General features: G+C 49.6%; 1 protein-coding gene across 5 annotated transcripts in view; it reads left to right on the plus strand.

The window, feature by feature from the left end:
• Positions 1–25628, plus strand: part of LOC106728924 (maestro heat-like repeat-containing protein family member 1) — a 63729-nt gene that overhangs the window by 13430 nt on the left and 24671 nt on the right. Inside the window, exons 3-21 of one of the 5 annotated variants that reach the window (XM_014554389.2) lie at positions 6038–6150; positions 6479–6602; positions 7529–7691; positions 8922–9014; positions 9405–9559; positions 9974–10114; positions 16350–16448; positions 16917–16995; positions 17519–17629; positions 18559–18632; positions 19562–19678; positions 19845–19889; positions 20547–20691; positions 21304–21347; positions 22167–22326; positions 22837–22889; positions 23018–23125; positions 24118–24234; positions 25308–25430. In XM_014554389.2, the coding sequence (XP_014409875.2) occupies positions 7553–7691; positions 8922–9014; positions 9405–9559; positions 9974–10114; positions 16350–16448; positions 16917–16995; positions 17519–17629; positions 18559–18632; positions 19562–19678; positions 19845–19889; positions 20547–20691; positions 21304–21347; positions 22167–22326; positions 22837–22889; positions 23018–23125; positions 24118–24234; positions 25308–25430 (1803 nt within the window). In that variant the 5' untranslated portion in view covers positions 6038–6150; positions 6479–6602; positions 7529–7552. The remainder of the gene's footprint in view (positions 1–6037; positions 6151–6478; positions 6603–7528; positions 7692–8921; positions 9015–9404; positions 9560–9973; positions 10115–16349; positions 16449–16916; positions 16996–17518; positions 17630–18558; positions 18633–19561; positions 19679–19844; positions 19890–20546; positions 20692–21303; positions 21348–22166; positions 22327–22836; positions 22890–23017; positions 23126–24117; positions 24235–25307; positions 25431–25628) is intronic. The other 4 variants (XM_032473135.1, XM_032473136.1, XM_032473137.1 and 1 more) reach the window with 4 other exon arrangements.

Consider the following 25628-nt stretch of genomic DNA (forward strand, 5'->3'; position numbering starts at 1 on the left):
CACCTGAATCATTTCAAAGTAAGTCCAGACTTTATAATGACACTTTAAGTATTCCAGCACGCACCCCCTTAACAAAAGGACATTCCAATAACATTATTATACTGCAAGGACCTTAATATTAATTAATATTGATACAACAGTACTATCATTATCATAACAGCTTAGGGTCATATTTCCCCAAATATCCTCAAAATTTCCTTCCTTGCTGTTTTTCCCCATCTCAGAGCCAAGCAGAGATCATCTGCTGCATCCTCCTTTCCCCAGAAACAGGCCACCCCCCGTGTTTGTCTTTAGTTGGCTTGTCCACTGTCCCACGACCTGGAGCTGACTGACTGTTTCCTCATTATGGAGTCAGGTGGAATGTGGGTGACCTGTGTCTTCTACTGCAGCATCAGGAGGTCCCTAGTACCAGTTAGTTACATTATTGGTGATGCTAAGTTTGATCACGTGGTGAAGATGGTGTCCATCAGATCTCTCCATTATAGAAGTTCCTTTTTCCCTTCTGCCATTAATAAGTAATATGTGAGGTGATATGTTGAGGCCACGTGAATATCTTGTTCCACTGACACTTCTTGCTTGCATCAATTATTTAATTTGTAGTTGTAATAGTATCATTCCTTCTGTATTTATTATCAAAGTGGAATCCTCTCTCCCCACCCCTCCCCAGCTCAATCACCACACATTTTTAGCTCTAGTTTGGACCCATGGTTTTGTTTATTTGTTTGTTTGTTTACTCAGTGGGCTTTAATACATTACCATCGTTATTCTTTTTGGAGCTCAAATCATCCTCATTTGGCCTCATTCTCAGTGGGAGAACCCTTTAAGCTGCATCCTCTGTCCTTTTAACGTAAGCCTATTAGTTTCTGAGCACTTCCTTGTTTCTGGAACAAAAGAAATAGACGCTCACCTTGTATTTTTCCGACTCTCAACCTATAATCAGCCGTTGCTCCAGGAGCCCTTTCTTTTTAAAGAGTGTGGCATGAGGTTTGTAGGAGGCAGGCTTTGGGTAGTGGGTGTGCTTATCTCTGCTGGGGTGTCATTGCTGCCAGGCCTTTTCAGCGAGCCGGTAGACTTTAAATCATGACTTTTTGCTCACACTTCCAATTAAAGTTTGGGCATCTTGGGGCTCCATTCCATGTTTGCATCTCCATTCTCCCATGGTAAAGATCCTGTTTCCCAAAGAAGCATCAGTATATTTACTACAACATACACAATAGCTTCAGAATGATTACTGCCCGCCCCCCCCCCATAACACTAGCAATAACAAACTCCTGAAGGTCAAAGCTTCTCCGCAGGTCTTTTTGTCCTCAGACTGTAGCCCACCAAGGTATACAGCTAGAGTGTTAATTTTTCTGCTTAGTTACAGAAGCAGTTTTGCAAGCAGGCAGGTTCATCTGTTTCTGTTGGGCAGCCGGGCCTCCCTATCCTTGTGTTCCCCTTCCGCGCATTCAACCAACCGCAGGCGGAGCAGCCCAGCCCTGTAGCTCTCCACCTGGAACGTGCTGTGGTTGCGCATCCCTTCTCTAGTTCATGGGTCTTTAGGTAGTTTCCAGTGTTTCGCTGTTACCGAGAATACTACAGTGATTAACTTTGCCCAAGTATTGTTTCCTGTTTATGGAGCAGAATCTTCTAAGTGAATTCTAGAAGTGGAGATTTGTTTCTGAAAAATCAGCCTCTGCATCCGGAAAAGAGAATTCAGACTCAGAGGCAGAATTTTGAGAGCAAAGAAAAGAGCAGCTTTATTGCTTTGCCCGGCAAAGAGGAGTCACTGTGGGCTAACGTCTGAGAGACCGTGAATCCATCCTGGGGTTGGGGCTTGGTGGTTGTACAGGCAGGCGGGACGACGCACATCAGTGATGATGAACAACAGTCTTTTACAAAAGTTTATCTTGTGTCCCGGGGACTTCTGGTGGTCTGTCAAGTAGGTTGCTGCCATGGCTTTGGCGTTACCTGGTCTGATCCCTCCAGGGTGACGGAGGCGCTGGAGGATCTGGCCATTCCTTCAGGGTTATCCTTCTGTGACCTTCTTTCTGGAAAATAGCTGCTGGGTTTAGGTACAAGTTATTTAGGGTAGGGTGTAAACATGGGGTTGGGGTTGCTAAGCACATAATCATTCAAGCAAGTTCAACAATAGCAGTAGCAAGGGGAAACACAGGTCAGTCAGTTAGAAAGAACTCCAAGAAAACTAGTTAATCCATCACAGTAAACTCTGTAAGCTGTCTTAGTACCAGGGAAGCCTTTTTGTGACTTCAGATTTGAGGAGGAAAGAGTTCCTGCATATGTGATTTTGTTAAGTGCTTCAATCCATCACTCCTGGGCGTGTGTCCCTCTGCACCGCTACTGTGAGGCGTGGCAGCTTTCTCCAGCCTTGCTGACGACGTATGCTTTAAAAGTTCTGGCAAGCTGAGGCAACTATATTCAATATCTTGTAGTAAGCTCTAATGAAAAAGAACATGAAAAGGAATATAGGTATGTGTATGTATGACTGAAACATTATGCTGGACACCAGAAATTGACACATTTTAAACTGACTCTATTTCAATTGAAAAACAATTCTGCCAATCCAATAAGGGAAGAAATGGAATCTTGGTGTGGTTTCAGTTGTTTTCTGTTTTTCACTTAGACCTTGGATACGTCATCATCTTTTAAATAGATTCTTGCTGGATTTAGTTTTCTATTTTTCAAAAAGATGTTCACATCTATAGTCGTGAGAAAGATTGGCCTTTATTTTCCTTTCCCGCACAATCTTTTTTAAGTTTCCATATCAAGATTATGCTCAGCTCATAAAACGGGTTGAGGAATGCTCCTTCTTTTTTTAATTAATGGACGAGTTTGTGTATAACTGGCGTTATGTTTTCTTTAAATGTTCAGCGGCGGCGGGTATAGCTCAGTGGCAGAGCACGTGCTTAGTGTGCTGGAGGTGCTGGGTTCTAGCCTAGTACCTCCATTAAAAATGAAAAAAAAGCTTAGTGGAAGTTTTGTGTGTGTGTGTGTGTGTTTTAACAGAAGTATCGTCAGTTACAACGTGTCAGTTTCTGGAGTTCTTCTGGAACCCCTCTGTCTGTCCTCTGTATGTTAGTTTCTTTTGTTAAAAAATTATTTTCTAAAAATTTCTGCATTGCATACTGAGTGAATTCCTCATAACTATTTTCCGAGTTACTAATTCTCTTTATGTTCAGTCTTGATATTTATTTATTTAATTTTTATTGAAGTATGGTTGCACCTGATTTTAGCCAAAAGGCTGAGAAGCGATATTGAAGCATAGTTTATTTACAACGTGTTAGGTTCAGGAATATAGCAAAGTGAGTCAGACATATATATATATATTATTTTTTTTTCAGATTCTTATATAGTTTATTACAAGATATTGAATATAGTTCCGTGTGCTATACATTAGGTCCTTATTGTTTATCTATTTTATGTATAGTAGTGTGTATCTGTTAATCCCAAACTCCTAATTTATCCCTCCCCTCCCTTTTCCCTTTGGTAACCATAAGTTTATTTTCTACGTCTGTGAGTCTATTTCCTTTTTGTAAATAAGTTTATTTGTATAATTTTTTTAGACTCCACATAGAAGTTATATCATATATATTTGTCATTGTCTGACTTACTTCAGTTAATATGATCATCTCTAGATCCATCCGTGTTGGTGCAAATGGCATTATTTCATTCTTTTCTATGACTGAGTAGTGTTCCATTGTATAAATAGACCACATCTCTACTGAGTCATCTGTCAATGGACATTTAGGTTGCTTCCACGTCTTGCCTATTGTAAACAATGCTGCTGTGAACATTGGGGTGCATGTATCTTTTTGAATTAGAGATTTCTCTGGATACATTTCCAGGAGTGGGATTGCCAGATTGTATAGTAAGTCTATGTTTAGTGTTTTAAGGAAACTCCATACTGTCCTCTATAGTGGCTGCACCAATTTACATTCCACTAGCAGTGTAGGAGGGTTCCCTTTTCTCCACACCCTCTCCAGCACTTACTATTTGTAGACTTTTTAATGATGGCCATTCTGACTGGTGTGAGATGATCTTTCATTGTAGTTTTGATTTGCATTTTTCTAATAATTAGTGATGTTGCAAGCATCTTTTCGTGTGCCTATTAGCCATCTGTATTTATTCTTTAGAGAATGTCTGTTTAGGTCTTCTGCCCATTTTTTAAACTGGGTTGTTTTTTAATTTTTTTATTAAGCTGTATGAGCTGTTTGTGTATCTTGGAAATTAGTCTCTTGTTGGTCTCATCATTTGCAAATATTTTCTCCCCTTCTGTAGGTTGTCTTTTCATTTTGCTTATGGTTTCCTTTGCTGTGCAAAAGCTTGTAAGTTTAATTAGGTCCCATTTGTTTATTTTTGCTTTTATTTCCATTACTCCAGAGGACAGATCCAAAAAAATACTGCTGTGATCAATGTCAAAGGGTGTTCTGCCTATGTTTTCCTCTAGGAGTTTAGAGTATCTGCTCTTACATTTAGGTCTTTTATTCATTGAGTTTATTTTTGTATATGGTGTTAGGCAATGTTCAAATATCATTCTTTTACAGGTAGCTGTCCAGTTTTCCCAGCTTCACTTATTGAAGAGACTGTCTTTTCTCCTTTGTGTATTCTTACCTCCTTTGTTATAGACTAATCGACCCTAAGTGCATGGGTTTGTTTCTGGGCTTTCTATCGTGTTTGTTCAGTCTTGATTATATTCTGTTAGTATTTAAATTTTTAATGCCTGTATTTTTAATTTTCATATATTCTAACTGGTTCTTTTTCATATCTATAAATTCTTGTTTCATTCTGTCTGCTTTTATTTTATAATATCTTGGTTTTTTAAAAATGGAAAGTTTTTTTTTTAAGCATCCTAAGCATATTTATTTGATGAGGAGGACAATGATGGTGACAATGATTATCATCGTTATTTTATTAAAGTCTTTGAGAGACTATCTTATAAAATTAGTCTCCTTTGGAGTAATTTCATGTTCCAGTTGTCGATTTTGTTGGCTGTCTTTCATAGCATTTAGGTTTCTCCATGTCTTTGGGAATTTGGGTTTGTTCATTTTAAGTGGCATCTCTCTGCTTCCCTCCCCCCTCCCCCCTCACTCCCCCTCGGATACACTTCTTTTCTGGCTGTTTTTTTGTTGTTGTTGTTACCTCACCTGTACCCCGACCCCTGACCCAGTGTCCAGAACCTGATCTTAAAATGGCCATGTAGGGGTCCTCTCCTCTAGAGACAGGGGGATGCTGGGATGCTGTGGGTCCAGGTGGAGTGTCCGCAGTTTCTAACTGAAAATCGTCGTCGTCGTCATCGTCATCGTCATCCAAACGTACCAAGTTCTTGCTCTGTGCCAGGCACGTCCTGCCTCTGGGATGTCACACGCCTCCCCTGACGGCTCTACTACGGCCGTTACTCCTGCCCTTGCTGCTGCTGCTGCTCGCGCAGTGGTCACCGTTTGCAAATGAGTAAAACGAGGCCTGTTGGATGATGTCTTTAGGGTGAATCAGAATATTTAAATAAATAAATAAGCTATCCTTGCTGTTAGGAGATGAGCTGAGCCCAGACTAAATCAGTTTTGTTGGTTTTTTTCTGTCACTATTAACCAAGACTATGGGTATATGTGCCTGGAATGTAAGTTATAGTTTATAGCAATCAATTTTTTGTAATGTGTGGATAAGCACTGCCCCCACCCCTCCCAACTCTGTCCAGCTCTCACCCAGAGAAGACACTTTACGATCTCCAGGGAAAAGATGTGATCTAAAGGGCAGGATGAGGTCCTGAAAGTTGGTTCCTAGTAGGGTATATCTTATCTCTTTTGATTCTCATGTTAATTTGAATTATGCTTAGTTTACACATGAAGAAACAGAATCCCCAGCAGGGAAGAGTTGCCTGGGGATAAGGTGTTAGTGAGGGGTGGAGTCAGGAGCCGTGCTGGTGTCTTGGATTCTTAGTTGCTCTTTGCATGTTTCCATGGTACCGAGATGCCCTCTGAGGGAATACCCTCCTCCAGCGGGAGAGACAGCCCCCACACATCTCTCTCTCTGTTCCTTGCAGAGATGTTTGTAGTTATGGCGGCTTCCTCGGAGACCAGGGAACGGGACCTGGAATGTGACGTCTCAGGAGAGACCATCAGGAACTTCATGGAGGCACTCCAAGCTGCTGGGCAGGTGAGGAAACCTCAGACATCCTCCTGGCTGCCAGCCAGCGTAGGACCACCTCCATCAGGTAGCTGGTTGGGCGCACACGCAGGGTGCTAGGAGAGCAGGAAGTTTCCAGTCCGCAGAGCACTCCTTGGTCCAGTCCACGCACAGCTCCGGGTCTGGTTCCCACGTGCCTGGTCTGACCCATACCTTCTCCACCCACCCCTACCCCCGGTCCAGCTTTAATCCTCGCCCCAGGTTGACGACTCCTCTTCCTTTCTCTGCCAGGGACCATTTTCTCCTTATTACCTCCTCTTCAGCCTTCCTTTCTTTTTGAGCCCCCTCTCTCTTGTAGCTGTCAGCAGATAATATCTTACAAACCCTCAAGTTGCTGGAAGTCAAAGTCCTGAATAACAGGATGACAACTTCATCACGCCAGAAGGTGACAGGACACCCTTGTGGACTACCTGCGGGCAGTGGTGAGGAGCTTGTGCCTCTGGCTGGGGGCGGTGGGGAAGGAATGGATCCCAGGTCTGCACCCTGGAGTTCCTCTCTGGTGGGTGATGATATTTAGAAACTAAATGGGACCTACCTGGGATATGAGGACCTCAAGTGTCTAAATAGTTCGCTGGAGCCCATATCTTATACCCTGAGCATGTCTCAAGAACTGTAGACAGAATGGAAGATTCAGGGATGGAGTGAAGTTGGGAAAAGTGAGATGGAGAGTAGGGAAGGATTGGGGCCATTGGCCTGGAAGTCTCCCTGGTCCTCAGACTGTCCAGACCCTCACCCTGGAGTGTTTTAGGCATTCACCTTTGTTACTGCAACTCAACTAATCATCTCAATCTACTTGCTAATCATTTCTTGTCCACCCACCTGTCTGCTAGTCCACCTTTAGACTGACCATTCATGACACCTACCTGTCTGTCTATCCGCATGCTTTTGCACTCACCCTTCTGACACTGGGCTAATCTGGTGTCTTGCTTTCCTGGTTAACTACCTACCTATGAGGTGTCTTCCTCCCAGTTTCCCTGCTGTCCTGGCACACCTGTCTCCTGATCAAGACCCCCGGTCTACCTGAGACTTTCCAAAGTTGCTTCTACAATTACCCACTTTCCTGGTGGTTCACTGACTGCTGCAGGGGAAGCCCTGTGCTCTGGGAACCCTATTGCCACCCCCACAGCAACACTCAATCCGATGACCTCACAGACGCCGTGTCGTCCTGTCCTCTTGCACGCTCTGGGAAGCTCTTGCCCACCACTGCTGGGCAGGTGTGTGTTGGATGTGTGGTAGGATGATGGAGGGGAGTTCCTGCCCACGAGATGGAAGAGAACCACCCCTGCAGGGAAGCCGGGGGACTCCCCTTGACGATCCGGCTTGGAACAGTTAGTGTTTCTCTTTCCAGAAACCAGAAGGGGAACTGGAGGACATGTGTGTTTCAGTATTAATGGCCCTGGGGTCCCAGTCTCCAGAAATGGTCATCGTCAAACTGTGGGACAGACTGCATCTGCACGACCTGCCCCCGAGGAGCCTCCTGGTCACAGTGGGGAAGCTGAGCCTTGGCCAGGGTGCGAATCCCGGGTGGGGGGAGTTGGGGGATTAGAGGGTGCAACCCAGGACCCTGTGGGCTGGTGGGAACTCAGACCAGGGAGCGGCACAGGAGGGCGTGTTAGGGCTGGGAGACTGTGGGGGCAGCAAGGAAGACGTAGGGGCCAAGCTGGGGAGAGAAGGCAGCATGGAAAGCCCCCATTCGGCAGCGGAGGGGAGGGCTGAGGGGGAAGCAAGGAGTCCTGTGCTCAGGGGAACCTGCAGCTTTGGATTTGATTCGCGGTTGGAAGGTAACCATGTAGCAGGGTGAGGCAGAGAATCACCATATAATCTCCATCCTGGTGGCTACTGGTGACAGCAGTGAAGTGGCCCCGTTACCCATTCCACTCCCCTCCTTCAGCCACAAAGTGTGAAAAAAAATCGTATCACCAGGAAGATGACAGCACCTGCCTTCTCTTTACCACTCGGAGCTGGGGCCACAGAAAGGCCAGGGGGCAGGCAGCTGGCCTTCTGGGCGTCAGGTTCAAAGTGACAAAGTGTGTATTTGGGCCACACAGAAGGTTCGGAGGACATGGTGACAGATACTGGAAGTGTCTCCTAATAGTCTCATGTGACCTCTGACAACACAGCTGGAAGAGTGTGTGTGTGTGTGTGTGGTGTGTGTATAGTGTGTGTGGTGTATGTGTGTGTATGTGTGTGAATGTATGTGTGTGTGCATGTTTGTGGTGTGTGCGTATAGTGTATGTGTATGTGTGTGTGGTGCATGTGTGTGTGTGTCTGGTGTGTGTATAGTGTGCGGTGTGTGTATAGTGTGTGGTGTGTGTAAAGTGTGTGTGGTGTGTATGTATAGTGTATGTGTGTGTGGTGTATGTGTATGTATGTAGGGTGTGTGTGTATGTGTGTGTGGTGTGTGTATAGTGTGTGTGTGTGTGTGTGTGTGCGTGGTGTGTGCGTATGCCGGCTGTGGCGACACCCCACACCTGTGTGCTGTGCTGACGTCCGGTTTCGAGCTTCCTCTTCCCAGCAGCCTGGTGAGGAAGCCACATCAGGGAGTGCCGTCCGGTGTAACAGCCAAGGAAGCTGTAACTCAGATAAATTAAGTCGCTCCAGGTTGCCCAGATGCTCTGAAGGCAGAGCGAGGATCAGAACCCAGGCCTCCTGGCTCCTAACCAATAAGGTTTCCTCCTCCACAAGGCTTGGAGGGGCCCCTCCTGTGGCTAGGGAAGTCATTCTTGTCCTTCCCCTCCCAGGGGTGGCCCCCTACCTTGGTGCCACGTGGGAGCACATCCTGTGCCTTCTGAGGATGGCCCAAGAGGAGGATGACATGTTGGCGTTATGTCAAGGTGAGGGTGGGGAGAGTCTCTCTTAGAAGTGGGGAGTGGGGAAGAAGGGCAGGACGAGCCTGGGCCCCACTGCACGTGGATCCCAGAGGGCTGGGGAAGGGGCAGGAGGTGGCCAGGAGCAGGCCAGGTGTGAGCACATGCTCTTTTCCATCTGACTTGGCCTCGTTTGGACCAAGCTTGATAGAGATGCTGTGGGTGTTGACAGCCTGGACCGCTTTCCCTGCCCTTGCTGGCTGGACTGGGTGTGGTCATTAAGGACAGACAAGTTAGGGAGGTGGTGAGCGGGTTGGTCCTTCCCAGCGCAGGACTCCAGGCCCTCTGAGGGCGGTGATGGAAGGGCTGGGCCCACATGCGCGTATGTTTCCCTTTGTGGGTCCTGCTCCCTCACAGCTCTCAGTGGCTTGGTCATCAGTACCCGGAAGCATCTGGATCTGGGCTCTAAAGATGATGAAGTGATGGACATCACCCCAGAGGCAGTGTCCATCAAGGCCTACCACACCCTCCGCATTCTCTTCAACCATTGGTCTCTGAAGAACAAGAACAAGGTGGGGTGGGAGTAGCAGGGGCTGGGTGGATGCGCTAAAGGAGTGAGGCTTGAGTCAAAGGCAGGCCTGGCAGGGTACCTGGCTCTAGGTTGCCCCGACTCTGGAGACAGAGTGAGGATCAGCACCGTCCACTCACTCGTGGTAGGCTGACCCCGGGCTCTTCTAGGAGATCAGGGGGCCTCTCCTCAGGTTCCTTTTCCCACTCTCCAGAGAAAGGGTGCAGTGAGAAAACACTCCACTGTCCAGTCACTTGCTGCTAAGAATGCAATTGCAGTTTACGTTTACAGATGACCCACACTGGCAGGCATGTTGCTAGGCTCTGGGATGCAGAGATGGGTGAGGCTAAGTCCTTGAGTGCTTGTCCTACCTTCACCCATGAGCTGAGGCAAGTTTGTGGTGTCTCATTGGGCGCAGGTGACTGAGCAAGTCCTGGTGATAGCTGGCCACCTCTTCTTCCTCATGCCACCGTCCAAACTCAAGAACCAAGTGAACCAGTTGATCCAGTGGTTAATGACTTTGATAAGTACAGGAGTGACGCCTTTCTACATTTCCCAGGTGATTGGGGTAGGAGCGAGAAGGAAGTTTAACTAGTTCACGCTTTCCATGTTTATTGAGCAGTCGGTGCTGGAGTTGGCAAATTATGGGCCGCATGCCAAATCCAGCCTGAAGACTTGCTTTGGTAAAGAAGGTTTTAGTGGAGCTCAGCCATGCCCATTCGTTGAATCCATCTCAAGCTTTGAACCACTCTGACTCTCCTGTCTCTGACCTCTAGACTCAGATTTAAAGGGCTCATCAGATTTGATCAAGCCCGTCTGGATAACCTTCCCACTTTAAGGTCAGATACTGTGGGGCCCTAATTACATTGCATCAACACCTGGCTGAGTGCTTGACTGAATAACTGGGAGGTGGTGTGTGCACCCCAGGGGCCTGGAAATTTGGGGGCCAGCTCAGAATTCTGCCTACCATTGCAATATTATACCAGTGTTAGGTGTTTTTCTGAGCAGAGGACCCAGAGTCAGAATCCAACCTTTTCTGATTGTTGTTTCGGTTCTCCGTCCATTTTGATGGCATTTCTCAAACAATGTTTCCCAGACTTTTAATGAGTGTTTCATAAAAAAGGAAGGTGTGTTATTTAGTAAAATGTGTGGGAAACACTGGGTTATAATTAAACAAATTTCTTAACTGTAGGACCTCTCAGAGCAGTCAAGGTATGGATTAGTCTGGTTCTCCAAGAAGCAGATACCAGTGTGGGATTAGAGGGCAGGAGGCTGATTAGAGGAACACCTGTGCGGGAAAACGGGGAAGGATCTGGAGGAGACTGAGGTGTAGGTCTGACCCTCGATAAGGAGAAGAGGAAGGAAGGGAAGGAGGCAGGAAGGGAGGAAATTCTTGAAGTTCTTTTTAAAGTCTTCTATTTATTTATTTTTTTAGGGGAGAGGTAATTAGGGTTATTTATTTATCTATTTATTTTTAATGGAGGGACTGGGGATTGATCCCAGGACCTCATGCATGCTAAACAGTGCACTCTACCACTAAGCTATACCCTCCCCGCAAGAAGGGAGGAAGGTCTTGGATTCCGGTGTAGTTCTATGAAAGTTTCAACAATGCCAACAGGGAGTCACGGAGCCAGACTCACCCATCAGAGAGGTCCCATCTTGCAGGAACTGGCCTGACTTAGTGGACCTGCCTCTCTCACTGGCGGGGAGAAACCTGTGGGAATCTGGAGTCTGTTTTAACACAGTGATGGATTTCAGAGCACGGCAGCTGGAGATGTTGGTCAATAATGCCCCTCAGAGTAGGCATCAGAGAGGCACATTTTCCATGGTTGTTAAACGTGCCAGTGTGCATTTGTGACTTTTAAACTTTTGTAAGTGCGGGACCCATTCGCATCCTGGGACCAGTTTGTGGTCTGTTGTTGCATTACCACCACGTACCAGTGCACTTTCCTTTCTCACCATATGCTCTGAGCTTCCCCACAAGTGGACCAGCCACAGTCTCTTAAATACCCTCCCTCCTGGCACGTGTCTGCGTGTTGCCTGAGGGTAAGGGCTGTGACTCTGGGACAGAGCCAGTCAGCCAGCTGGAGGCTGAAATCTGTATCCCAACTGCTAGTCTGCAGATGGGTCAGCTGGAGGGGCTACCCCGGGTCTTGGCTGGCAGTCAGGATGTTTTGGGTAGCCCTTTTCTCCTCCCTCCTTCTCTCTCTCCCTCCAGGGGATAGTGATTAAGAATCAGGAAATTAATCAGTCCATACCATAATTTTGTTTGGACATCAACGAGCACTAACCAACTCTACTTAGGGCCAAATTTGGGGGTCCATCAGGTAGACCAAAGGGAATATTTGACATTTCATCAAATATTCAAAATCCAGTGGAGATATTTCTGCTTCTGGTAAAGATGGACTAACTGGAGCCAGGCTTTGCCTCTTCCCTGAAACAAGTTGAAAACTGGGCAAAATATAAGAAAATAGGTTCTGAAGACATTGGGCACCAGGTGACAAAGAATAGTGATTCCTGAGAGGCAGGAAAGAAAGGAGGTGAGCCCTATAGTTGCCCCAGCTTTCTTCTTAAAGAGAGTCTCCAGGCAGTGGCAGAGGGAGAGAAAACCCGGGAAGACTCTGCTGAGCTTCCTGAGGTGAGAAGATGGTGATGAGAGTCCAGGGAGACCAAGGCAGCGCGAATGTTCAGGGCAGGACACGGAACAGTGCACTTGCCTGAGGACAGGACCCAGGACTGAAGACAACAGTAGCCAGAACTCGCCCAGGGTCAGGCAGGTGCCTGTTCTCCTCACTCAGCCTGAAAACGACACAGTTCCCAGGGTCCCAGGCAGAGTCCTGAGACGGGTGTACAGAATTAGCAGTACGCTGAATGCTACTCTAACAACGCCGTCTAACAGAGCTCGAAAGCAAGACCCCAAAAGATCAAACTATTTCCAGGTAGCTTCACTGTGTACCAGAAAAAACTCAAGAATATTTTTAGGAATAGAAAAATATCCAGCACCCAATGAAGTAAATTCGCAATGAGGGGCATTAAGTTAAAAAAATCACCAGGCATGCAAAGAAGCATGAAAATATAAATACAAGGAGAAAAATCAACCACAGCTGACCCGGAGCTCACACAGATGTTAGAATAGCAGACAAGGACACTAGGACAAATATTATGACTGTATTACAGATTTAAAAGCTAAAGGAAGGATTACGTTGAGTAGAAACAAGAAAGATAAATTTTTTTTTAAAAAAAAGGCCCAAATTGAGTTCCTGGGGCTAAAAGCTAGAATATCTGTGATTTAAAAAAACCAAACACTGGATGGAATTCATGGCAGATTAGACATTGCAAAAGAAAGGACTGGTTAACTTGAAGACAGAGCAATAGAAACTCTTCAAAATAAAACAAACTGAGGAAGAAAAATAAAAAGACAAGAAGAAGAGGGGAAAGGAGGAGGAAGGGAAGGAGGAGTTGAAGGAGAAAGGATCACTGAGGCATGGGGCAGCTTCAAGCAGCCTAATTTATGTGCGATTGGAGTCCCCCCAAAATGAGAAGGACACAACGTATTTGACGAGGAGAGAAGAAGGTTGAGGCACATTGATAGGCACATACTTACAGCTGCAAAAAAAAAAAAATGTGTCACAGGTATGAAGTGTGCAGTGTGGGGAATATAATCAATAATCATGTGATATCTTTTCATGATGACAGATCGTAACTAGATTTTTTGTGGTGATTATTTTGAAAATGTACAGAAATACTGAGTGGCGGTGTCATTCAACAGAAGGTAACAGAGTTGTAGGTCAATTATACTTCAAAAGTGAACAGAAAAACTCAGAAAAAAGAGACCAGAACTGTGGCTACCAGAGGGAGGAGGAATTGGTTGAAGGCAGTCAAAAGGTATAAACTTCCAGTCATAAGATAAGTGCTAGAGATGTGATGGACACATGATGAATATAATTAACGCCACTGTATGCTGTATATGAACGTTGTTAAGGGATTACATCCTAAGAGTTCTCATCACAAGAAAAAAAGATTTTTTCTGTCCCTTTAATTCTGTATCTGCGCGAGATGAGGGAGGGCCTCTAAACTTACTCCCGTGGTCGTTGTTTCACGCGGTATGTAAGGTAAATCATTATGTGATGCATCTCAAACCTACACAGGGCTGCATGTCAATCATATCTCAATGAAACAGGAAGGAAAAATTAAAAATAAGTAAATAAAATAGAAATAATTAAAAAAAAGTTTTTGGCAGTGCCTGACACGTGACCAAAGTGCTTTAAAAAAGAAAACCCTGGTCGTTTGCCTTATTATTCAGCAGGCACTTACAGTGTCACTATGGTGGGTCAGAAGCTCCTGACTGAGTGTGTCCAAAAGTGGACTCACCATTTCCTCTGTCTTCTGAGTTTTCCAAGCCTTCTGTTTTCTCGTCTCATGGAATTTATCACTGTTCATATAGCTACCCTGGGACGGAACGGTCATAGCAAACACACCTGAGTAGAAGGCACTGTTCTAAGTGCTTTTTGGTGTTAAATCGTATCTGTCCACAGAGTGACCGTACAGAGTGCAGGTGCTGTCATCGTCCCTACCTTAGTGCTGCTGTGAACTTGGGGTGCATGTTTCTTTTGGAATTAGAGTTCCCTCTGAACATATTCCCAGGAGGGGGATGGCTGCATCATAAGGTAGCTCTATTTTTAGTTTTTTGAGGAATCTCCGTCCTGTTTTCCGTAACGGCTGCCCCAAACTACATTCCCGCCAGCCGTGTAGGAGTGATTTTAAAAGCTTTCACGCTCCGTCACTTCAGTATCTGATTCGCTACCCCATCCTCCGCGACGTCTCTAGTCCACTCCTTTCTCTACCCACGCTGATACGCACCACTTCGGGCCTTCCTTACCTTCTGCTTTGAACTACTGTTCTCCTGACTTCAGCTTCTCACTCATCCTTCTGTCAGATCAACTAGTCAGACGTGTGCCTAAAACATTAAGCCATTTTTCCCTGCAACAGCCCACAAATACAAATGAGGTCGCAGTATCTTAACTATGTGACTCTTAATGACTCATTGCCCCACCTGTGAGGTCAGAACCCGTAGCTTCAGGAAGACTGCCCCAGCATTTCTAAAAAGCACTTCTGAGTCCCCAAGGATGTTTCTCATATGTTTAGTGACAAATTCACTCCCTTTATAGATAAGCTAGAAAAAAACAAAAACAAAAAACCAGAAGAAGAACTATACCAAGGCATACCGTAATCAAATTTCTCAAAACCAGTGAGAAAGAGAAAACATTAAATACAGCAAGCCAAAGCAAAACCCAAGCCAAACAACAGCAAAAACGCTTCATGCAGAGGAATAAAAATAAAGATAATCACTAGCACGTTTCTCATCGGAACCCGTGCAGGTGATGAGACGGCGGAGTGACTCCTTCAAACTGAGCGACAAACAGTGTCTCCTCGAGTCATACTTCCCGGTGGGAATATCTTTCAAAAATGAACTGAAAACAGAACTGTTTTCACACACACAGAAACTGAAAGAATTCATCACCAGTAGACCCACACTATAAGAAATATTAGAGGAAGTCCTTCAGGCAGAAGAAAAATGATACCAGGTGGAAATACAGATTTGTATTTTTAAGAAATGAAGAGAACCAGAGATGGCCATTCTGGTTGGCGTGAGGCGATACCTCATTGTAGTCTTGATTTGCATTTCTCTAGTAATTAGTGATGTTGAGTACCTTTTCATGTGCCCGTTGGCCATCTGGATGTCTTCTTTGGGGAAATGTCTATTTAGGTCTTCTGCCCATTTTTTGATTTGGTTGGTTGTTTTCTGACGTTAAGAGCTGTTTGTGTATCTTGGAACTTAGTCCCTTGTTGGTCTTGCATTTGCAAATATTTTCTCCCCTTCTGTAGGCTGTCTTTTCATTTTGTTTATGGTTTCCTTTGCTGTGCAAAAGCCTTTAAGTTTAATTAGGTTTCATTTGTTTATTTTTACTTTTATTAATAAAGCTGTTTTTTAAAAATTGAGTGGAATGCTCACACGTGTAGAAACTCAGGCTATTGGCAGATCTTTTATGCCAGTGATGAGAACAACCCATACACAGTAGAGCCCACTAGGTAGAGAGTAGATATTTAGGCTTTTAGACTTGGTTTTCAGGAATTTGAAAGTCAGAGAACAGTAGAACCAGTTCTTACTTTGGCCATGATTAACTTATCCTGCTCTGAAGTTAGCCAACACTTGCAAGGTTGAATTGCCCTAAAAGTTTCTGTGGAATGATGAGACTATTTGAAAATAAGTGTATGTATTTCTTTTCATATTCTTTTTTTCATTATAGGCTGTTACAAGGTATTGAATGTAGTTCCCTCTGCTCCACAGGAGGACCTTGTTGGTCTACTTTACATATAGTAGTTTATATCTGCAAATCCCCAATCCCAATTTATCCGTCCCCACCCCCTTTCCCTAGCGGTTATCACAAGTTTGTTTTCTGTGTCTGTGTGTCTGTTTCTGTTTTGTCAGTAAGTTGATACCACCCTGAAGCACTATGCTCTATACCAGAAATTAGCACAACATTGTAAACTGACTATACTAAATAAAAAAAAAAAGACAGAAAATAAGTGTAGCTTCCTGGGTGAGGCGGAAGGGCAGGTCATGGCTTTATTTGGCTATGGAAGAACTACACCCTGAGCCTGGCTTGAAACGGTCCAGGAGGGCCGTGTGAAACCGTGATGGCCCGGCCACCCTCAGGTAGAAGGTGCCAGGATTTCCCTTGGTGGTGGTACGGGCGGGCTGACCGCTGCCGACTCTGTCCCCACGCACACAGTGTATCTGCCAGCTTGTGGACGCTCTGGCTGTCAGCGGCCGCGGGGGCGTGAACTTGGAGTCCCAGCTGGAGAACGTCGTGCCCATGCTGTTCACGCAGGTGAGTGCGGCGGGGCTGGTGGCAGCCTGCGCTGGCTTGTCCTCTCTTCTTCGGAGGTGCCGACGCGCCCGGCCCAGGTCACTGCCTCCACCCCGTTCAGGTGTCTTTCCACACACCTCAGGCTTCCCTGGGACAGGCAGACGCCTGGATTCTGGGCAGAGTGTGATGTCTCCACTGGACACACTCTGTATGCTTCTCAGGGGTGACAGGCCTCTGTTGCTCCCCCTAATCTCTGGGAGAAGGTTCACACCACCCCATCACACTTGTGGAAACTGTCCGATGTTCTGTGTTGCAGCCTAAGTAGGAAGAGGGCAATTGAACACTTCACAAAAAGGTGTTCCCTTCCGTGTGTGTAATTTATTGGCCGTTGTCTTCGTTTGGGGCTGGGAACGTGGGTGCCTGGGTTCTGTTTTCCTGCTATTCTTATGGCCACACTTCTCATGGCTGCGGACCTTGGTTTCCCCACAGCTGCACGAAAAAGTCAACACGTCAGATCCCTACTCCATCCAGAGCCGCGGCCTCGCCATGAGGGCTTTCTTCATCCTGAGTAAGTCCCACGTTCCCCGAGCTGCAGGACCACTTTTGTCTCTCCCTGGATTGGAGCAGGGGCTGAGGTTCCCATGAGGGGCTCCCATCCTTCTAGATGAGAGGCCAAGTAATCTGTGTGAGCTTGGCCTGAAGTCACTGAACACCGAGGGGCGTAGACATTGCTCGCTCCCACTCCCTCCGCCTGGGTTTGGCTTCCCTTCCTCCTTTGGGCCCCTGCTCAGAGAGGTGATCGTGTGAGTCCAGCATTGATGGTCACGGGGGGTGTGCTGACCTCGGGGCAGCACGTGGTAGGGTGGGGAGGGACCTGGCCAGGTTCAGGAAGAGCGTCTGGCCGCACGTTCGGCACATGGTGACGCTGGCCCACGCTGGCGCCCTGGCTTCCGTCTCCCTCTCCAGCCTGGGGGCCTCTCACTTACCCAGCCCACAGCACCAGTGATTTGCTGTGAGCATGGTTGACTCCCGCTCGCCACCTGCCACTTAAACACCGCCCTGCTTCTCTTGTATCCGCACCCTTCCGACAGCGAAGTTACACAATGACCAGGTGGTACTGTTAATACGAAAGACCCTGGAATCCAAGGATCCGGCCAAGATAGTGCCAGCCCTTCAAGTGTTCATGGAAATATTCCAGGAAGGTGAGTGGGAACGGGGCCTGGGCCGGGGCATCTTCTTTCTCATGAGACCTCCTTTCTCTGGGAAACAGCCCTGGATAGCAGCTAAAAGCACAGTTTTAAACTCAAACTCAGTGGGTTCAAAATCTTGGCTTTGCCTCTGATGAGCTGTTGCAAACTGGGGCAGATCACTTTCGGTCTGTGCCTCTGTTTCCTCACTGGAAACAGGGAGGTAACATGAACACTTACCTTCAGTGTTTTTGGTGAGGATTTGTTGGGAAAACATAGGTGAGGTGCTTAGACCGGAGCCCACAGTACAGTCAAGTTATGGTGGTTTCGTCCATGATTGTCAGCCGGGAGCTTCAGCTCCAGTTCCATGTCTGTTGAACCTTGGCCGTGTGCCTGGTACGGTGGGAGGCACTGGAGATCCTTACGTGAGTGAGACGCAGTCCTGCTCTTAAGGAGCTGGCTGCCGAGTTGGGGAGACGAGGGTGTTCACACAGCGGGACGAGGCAGCACAAACCGCAACAGGTGCTTACCCGTGTGCAGCAGGGGTGCAGACAGGGCTGGATCGGGGAGGTGGGTGGGCACTGGGCAGGTGTCCCGAGAGCAGGGAAGGAGACGGTGACAGCGAGGTAGAAGAGCATGTTCGCAGCTGCAAAGGCCGAGATGTACAGAGGGAGGGGACAGCACGGCTGGAGAGGTCGGTCTGCGGGCATCGTGGGGCCCCCAGGGGCCAGGACTAAAATGGCAGCTTGAGGGAGAGACCATGTAGGTCACTCTTCAGCCTCGTTCGGAGTGGAGGGATGGTGGCGGAACCCCAGGGAGTCCCCCTGGCCGTTGAGGACCAGGGCTGTGCCCAGGACCCCTCCTGCCCATCTTCTATGGCTCCCAAAGCTGCAGAGGAGGCGGGAGGCAGCTGGTGGCCAGCTGCACGTCTGTCTTTTCTCCAGTGCCCCAGACAGAGACGCTCAAGCGTGAGGTGATGCACTCCATCGTTGTGCTGATCCAGGAAGATCTCAAACCAGTGAGCACAAAGGCTGAGTGTTGGGGCCGGTGGGCCACACAGAACGCAGAGGGGAGGTGGCTGGGGAGCAGGAAAGGTGAGGCGCCCTTACCAAGCTGGTTCCAGCCTCAGACCGGCGCCCACCAGTTACATCTGGGGTCTTCAAAGCCCAAGTAGGGTTTGCAGAGCAGACAGGTGGCTCCTACCTATGTTCTGAGCCTTTTCTGCGGGTGACACTGGGGTGCCCAGTGGAGACGTGAAGCTCTGAAAGATACCAACTCTGCCCTCAGAGAATGCAGTTTGCTCAGGGAGAGAGGACCCCAAACGTTATGCCTGGCATGGGGTCTGAGAAGCCTTGTTTTTAACAAGCTGTGCAGCCAGGTTTTGAGGCAGCAGACTGGAGCCAGCTCTGAGTTGTGCAGGACAGGGGAGTGGGGGAGCAGTGGTTCATGGTGTCGGATGGACGGCAGTGGCATCATCCCTGAAAACAAAGTCCTAAATCCTCAGAAGGGTCCTGGGGAGCTGGCAGCTTGAGGGCTGGGCCTCGTGACGTGTGGGATTTGTTCCTGACCTTCCCTGTGGAGGCCAGGATGTGGGACCTTACCTGAACGCAGGTTCTACCCCCACCCCCACCCATGTTCATGTCTCTGGGGAGCAGGGGCGTGGGCAAGCTAAGTACCTGGGGTCCTCCAGGAGGGTGGGGGGAACGGAAGTGGGCTGGAACTCCAGGGTGGAGCACGGAGTGGTCGGGTTTGGAGACTGGTGACCTGTCATCGCCGGTAGCCCACCAAGGCGTCACCCTGGGCTTGGAGTCAGGAGAGAGGAGGCCCCTCACTGAAGGCGCCCGCACCTGCTCTGCCTGCCTGAGCCCTCACCGGGACGTGCAGGATCAGACGGGTGGTCCCTGACACGTCGGCCTGTCTTGTGCCGTGATGGCCTGCGACCCCCAGGTGCGGAAGACCCTTCTGAGCTTCCTTGAGATGCTGGGCCGGCTCGGCTACCTGACCCTGTCCCAGGGAGACGTCGTCATCGACTATGCCATCCAGCTCTGCCAGTCTGACCGCTCAGTGAGTGGGGCCAAGGGGGCAGGCAGAGGGAGGGGCGAGGGGCACGGGGATGGTGAGCAGAGGGGAAGGGGGAGGGGCTTCGGAGGTGTCTCAAACCCTGAGCAGTGAGCCAGGAGGCTCAGCTGGCTTTGGGTTCAGATTTAACTCTTTCCTTTCTTTATTCCAGAATGAGGAGGACATCCAACTAAAGTGTTCCAAAATCCTACAGATGGTACAAACCTCCAGGGTCAGGCTCCCAGATCCCTGCCCTGACCCCCAGACTGCACCCCCCTCGAGCCCCTGTCCTGTCTCTGTACTCCCCACCTCCCTTGGCCTCTAGGGCCTCTGAGAAGTGGCTCCGTGGAGCAGAGGAAGGTCATGATTGGTGAATCTGGGTCCTGCTAGGCCTGTTGCTGGCTATAGAGTCTTGAGAAAACTGCTCTCCGGGCTGCAGTTTCTCCTCCTGTGAAAAGGGGGTGGTCACATGCCCTGCCTGCTCCGTGGCCTCTCAGGGTCCTTGGAGTTTCCAGCGAGCTGAAGGTCGTGTGGGTCAGCGCTGGGTGAAGGGCTGGGGGGGAGTGGGGGGGAGGCCAGCATCACTTCCCTCCTCCCCGGAGTCACTCTCCCTCCCAGCAAGCTCTGTCCCCTGACGTTTGTTGAGTCTGTCTTCTCCGGAGTGTTCCCCCGTGAGGTTACACGGTTCCCTCTCCCTCACCAGGCCCTCCCTGCCGTCATTGTCATCAGGACCTGGCTGTGTTTTACCACGTGCAGTGGGGAGGGGCGAGAATGTGGGTGGGGTGAGGGGCTGCACGTGCACGAAGGGAGGGCGAGCGCTCGTGCCTGGGCCGACCCGGGGCTTGGCCCTGAAGCCCTCCCACACCCCCGCCAGGTGCCCTTGCCTAAACTGATCACCTTGCTGTGTCAGCCCAGCAACAGCCTGGCCTTCGTGCCGCTGAGTAAGACGGCCACGGAGATGGCCCTGAGGGCCCGGACCCTGGGCCAGGTCCCCTACCTCAGCGGCTTCCACCTCCAGCGTGAGTACCCGGGGGCAGCCATGGGGACGTGCCAGCCGCCAGAGGCAGGCCCCCGGGGGCCTGGAGTGTGTGGGGTGGGAGCGGTGCCCGGGAGCCTGGGCTGGCCTGGGGGGCCAGTGAGGCAAAGGGGCCCCTGGGGCCTTGAGGGTGAAAGGGGCCCCCTCTGGAAGAGGGGCCCAGGCGCGCTTGCCTCCTGCCTCTATCCCTCATGTTAGAACGCTGGAGTCGAGAGGCAGCAGCACCTTGTTAGTTCAGTGTCACGTGCGCATGGACACTCCTGGCGCTCAGTTCCCTTTGCCCCGACTCTGCTCCTCGCTCTGTGCTGACCTCACCCCTTGACCTCTAATCCCAGGGGCGGCGGGACTGGGTGAGAACATCTGTTCAGCGCATCCCTTGATGTGTTTTTCTTTTTCCCCCCTTTTTTCAGCTGAACATGTCATGGTTTGTTCTTTAGACTGAGTGAAAATGTCACAGGCCCCAGTGGCACCGGCCCGATGCCCCCTCTCCACTTTGCTTTCTCCTCCTCTGAAGTCCTGATGGTGGGCTGCCCGTCGGGACACCCTGGGGCTGGCACTGACTCTGTCCTCTTCTTTTATCCTCTCTTTAACTTAGCCACGCAGTTCATCTCCCCACAGAAACTCCTGGTCCACCTTGTGGTAAGTCATTTTAGGATGAGTACTATATCTCCATCCATCCACCCATCCACCTATCCATCCATCCACTCATCCATCCATCCATCCATCCACCCACCCACCCATCTACCCATCCACCCACCCATCCATCCATCCATCATTCCAGTCATTCCACAAATAGTTGAGTGCTACTCTCTTCCAGGTATTATGCTGGACATGGAATAAGGTGGTAGAGCCAAGGATCACTGGAGCTCTGGGGAGAGGTGGTCCAGGTTGAAGAGCTTGGAGGAGGGAACTCGGGGCTTAGCACTGGGCCCAGAGTTGAGGAAGAAGTGGGGAATGGGAAGGCCTGGCTTGTTTCCTACATGGTTGTTAAGTTTCTCTTTTGCTGACGTTGGACAAGTCTGCATGCCTTTCTGGATCTCATTTTCTCGGCACGTATGTTTTGAGTTTCTCTATTTGCCCAGACATTGTGCGCTAGGCATTCTGAACACTTGGAGAAACAGGATAGAGACCTGCCCCTGAGGTGTGCACAGTCTCAGCAGGGAAGGCAAGCCTGGGAATAACCACCCACAATGCCGTGTGATACATGTACTAATAGAGGGATACACAGGGTGCATTGGGATCCTAGAAGAGCAGTGGGCTGACTTGGTCTTCAGGGAAGGCATCAGGAGGAGGTGACGTTTCAAGAGCATCTTGGAGCACATGTAGGAGTTCAGCAGGGGGGATGGAATGGGGGAGGACTTTGCTCCTGCTCTGCCTGTCTATGGCTTATTCTAGTTTTCTTTCTTCTCTTCCCTTAAATCCTTTCTCTGCCTCCTTCTTGCTTCTCTCGTTTCTCAGATGTTTTCCCTGAAACCCTATAGAGAAAAGGAATTTGGTGTAAGCTCGCTAAGGCTACTGAATGCCTTGCATCCTATCACCTCGCTGCACCCCATTATCAACCTGGATGTGGGCTGGCTGTGGACAAAGGAGATCCCCAAGATGCTGCAGATCCTGGATGGTGAGGAGTTGGTGGGGGGGGGTGGAATGAAGCTGGGGCAAGAGGCAGAATCCAGAAGAGACGGAGCCCCAAGCACACGGTGGGCTTTCCTGGGGGTGACGAGGACTGGGAGCAGCCTCTCTGTGCCTATGAGATGCTGTCCGGATGGGTTTGCTGCTTGGGGCCATGTTCTGAGCTGAGCAGACACACAGTCCAGGGTTCTATGGCTCCAGTGTTCCCAGAGTGACTCCTGACACTTCTTGTGAGTGGCGGCTCACGGGAGAGTGTGGGCTTTGGAACCAGGCAGACCCAGATTTGTATCCTCACTCTGCTACTGACTGGCATGTGTGTTTGACCTTTAGAAAGTCCTTTATCTCCGGGAGCCTCTGTACAGTGGGAGAGCAGCTGTCTTATATAGGACGTGATGTGAATTAAGTGAGATGGTGGGTTTCTGGCCCTGGCACAGTGTGCAAGTGCGGGGTCTTTTGCCCAGGCCTTCTGGCCGGAGGGGTCCCAAGTTCTCTCTCCTAGATCACACCGAGAAGACCCTGAGTCAGAAGGAGTGGCAGGACAGGCTGCTCCAGGTGAGCTCCCTGAGAACCCCCACCCACCACACCTGCCCTCAGCCCTCTTCAGACCCCAGACATGCCATCTCTTGCTTCCTTCTGACCCCACTCTCCTCTGTGGTCCTCCTCCCCTTCCTCTTTCTCAGTTTTCAAGTCAGTCTTTATTGGCCATCAGTGATGACAACTGGCTGGAACAGCTCCTCAGAGTCATCTTGGAGAGGATAAATTATTTCAGCGACGAAGACGAGGAGAAGGTGTGTCTTTGTGGCTGGGGTGGCAGTTGCCGGTGGGGACGTTGTTGGGGGAATGGGCTGGAGCAGCCTGGTGGGGTAGGGCTGCAGGCTGGGCACGAAGCACCGGCCTTGGGGCGAGGGCCTTGGGGGCGAGGGCGAACGTTGTTCCTGGGTCCCAAGGAGTCGAGGGATGGTCAGACAAGGAACTAGTAGTGGTCACCCAGGAGCAAAAACGTCCAAATAGCTTACCTCTGCTTAGCGTTTTAGGCTTTATCAAGAACCGCCATCTATTGTCTTAACTGCACCCGCCGGTGCTCTGTAACCTGGTGGAGCTGGCCCTTGGGTGCAGTGCAAGATTAATTCAAGTAACCTTGGAGGGTGTGGCTGGTTAGAGACCCGGCCTGATGCTGGGAGCAGGGTTCCTTACTCTAGAGCTTAAGGTCGGTGGTGATAAAGGCCTGGCTGCCCGCCCTGGCCTTTCTGTGCCCACTGTAATCTGGGCCAAGGGTCTCAGCCTCCAGTTTCAGTTGCCTCACTTAGAAAGTGGCAAAAGTTAGATTGACAGAGAAGGTAGGAAACGCAGAGCCTGAGGCGGGAGTGGGGGTTACAGGGCAGACTGGCAGCGCGTGGTGAGTGAGTGCAGAGGCCACTGCCGTTCAGAGGAGGCAGAGAGAGAGGTGACACACAGTTCCACAACTTTAATTTAAAATTATACAAATATAAGGAACTGTTTTTATTTCCTAGCTGGAAGTGAGAAGTCTGTGGATCAAGGATAGTTTCTGAAAGATGGTCCCTCCCCTAAGAGGCTGAGGAATGAGAAATGCAGGCTGTTCTTCCAGCGAGCTTGAGCCTTTGCTCTGCGGGGTCGCCGCCTCCTCCAGACGCCCCCAGAGACCAGTGCTGGCGGCCAGAGCAGGGCTGACACTTACAAGGCTCATGGAAGCTGCTGTTCCCAGGCTGCCCTCACCTGGGTCCAAGCGGTGCCCGACCCTGCCTTCCTCCCCTCTCCGCAGGCTTTCCTGTATAAGTTATTCGGCTTCTGCCTACGGACCGCACGGAACACGGAACTGTTGAAGAGCATGCTTTCCTCCCTCCTGCAGACTGCCCACGAGGAACTGCAGGAGAGGGAGGTGAGTGGGGCCACTGGCAAAGGGGGACACAGTTTAAGAGGCAGGACGGCAGGGTGGCTGGAAGCTCAAACCTCGCAAGCCAGACCACCCACTAGGGGCTAAGGGAGGGCATGAGAAGAGGGACAGAGAAGGACCCCCTTTGGATGCCCCCGAATCCCTGCTTCCTAACTAGGCAGAGTTTCCCCTTCACCTCCTTGGAGGCCAGAACAGGTCCCACTGATACTTCACCCCATCCTGAAGATCTGTGTCCTGGAGCACCTGTCACTGTCCACAGGTCCCTTCCATTCTGCAAAGTCTTAGCGGCAGCCCCTTCGGCACAAATGGCATGGCTGGCAAACAGCTGGCAGCCCAACTTTTAGACCCACCGGCCACAGTCAACACTTCCACTTAGCTGTCCAGCCACTGCGTCCTACACAGCACTTCCAGGGACTCACTCCTCCCTCTCTCCCCAGCTGTAGACGGCCCCCCCTTTCCACCTGCCCATTTTGGTCAGAGTTTCCACTGTTTCCTGTTCTCCTGGACTGGAAACACTAGCAGTGTCTGTAAGTCGTCCTTCTCCACCAGATTCTCTCTGGTTAGCGTCCAACTTTGTCCATAACGTGCCTTGATTTGTTCCTCCCGTCCACTCCCTCCTCAGAAGAACCCTTCTCTGAATTCCTAGCGCACAGAAGTATTCTCTATTTTTCAGCGTCGAATTTGATAATCCCCGAATGTTACAGATCTGTGACTCTAATTTTTCTTTTTAAAATTTTATTTATTAATTTATCTATTTATTAGAGGCACTGGGGATTGAACCCAGGACCTCGTGCATGCTAAGCGTACGCTCTGCCACAGAGCTATACTCTAATTTTTCATAATCTGGGATAATTGACTGCTTAAATTACTTCTTGCAGGGATGTTTGGTTCTCCATCTGGATTTTTAAACAGTTCAGGTGCAGGAACCACCCTTCCCTTCATTTTTTCTCTTTCCCTTTCGTCTCCCTCCTCTCTCTGGCTCCCTGGTTCCGTGGGGGCACATTTGGCGCGGGCTCACCCTGAGCCGTGGCGTGGTGCTGAGGCTCTCCCCGTTCCAGGGCATCGCCGTGGTGCTCAGCATTGTGTCCACGAAGCATCTGAAGACAGCCCTGGACCACCTGCAGGCGTACGGTGCTGTCCTCACCGACAAGGCCTCATCCTTCATACTCAGACTGATGAAGGTGATGATGCCCCTGGGGGCTCTGCTGGCCTCCCCTCAAAGCCTTCCAAGGCATCCCACCGCCTCAGCCCCCCCATGTCTGTGACTCCCCCGTAAATTCTTGTTTCCCTCTGACCAACTGCGGGGAGGTTCCACCCACCGCCTCCCCTCCCTCACGGCCATGCTTCAGGCCTGGGTGTCACCAGCTGCAGCCCCCGAG

The sequence above is a fragment of the Camelus ferus genome, chromosome 34 (genome assembly GCF_009834535.1).
Source record: "Camelus ferus isolate YT-003-E chromosome 34, BCGSAC_Cfer_1.0, whole genome shotgun sequence".
Classification (NCBI taxonomy): Eukaryota; Metazoa; Chordata; class Mammalia; order Artiodactyla; family Camelidae; genus Camelus; species Camelus ferus.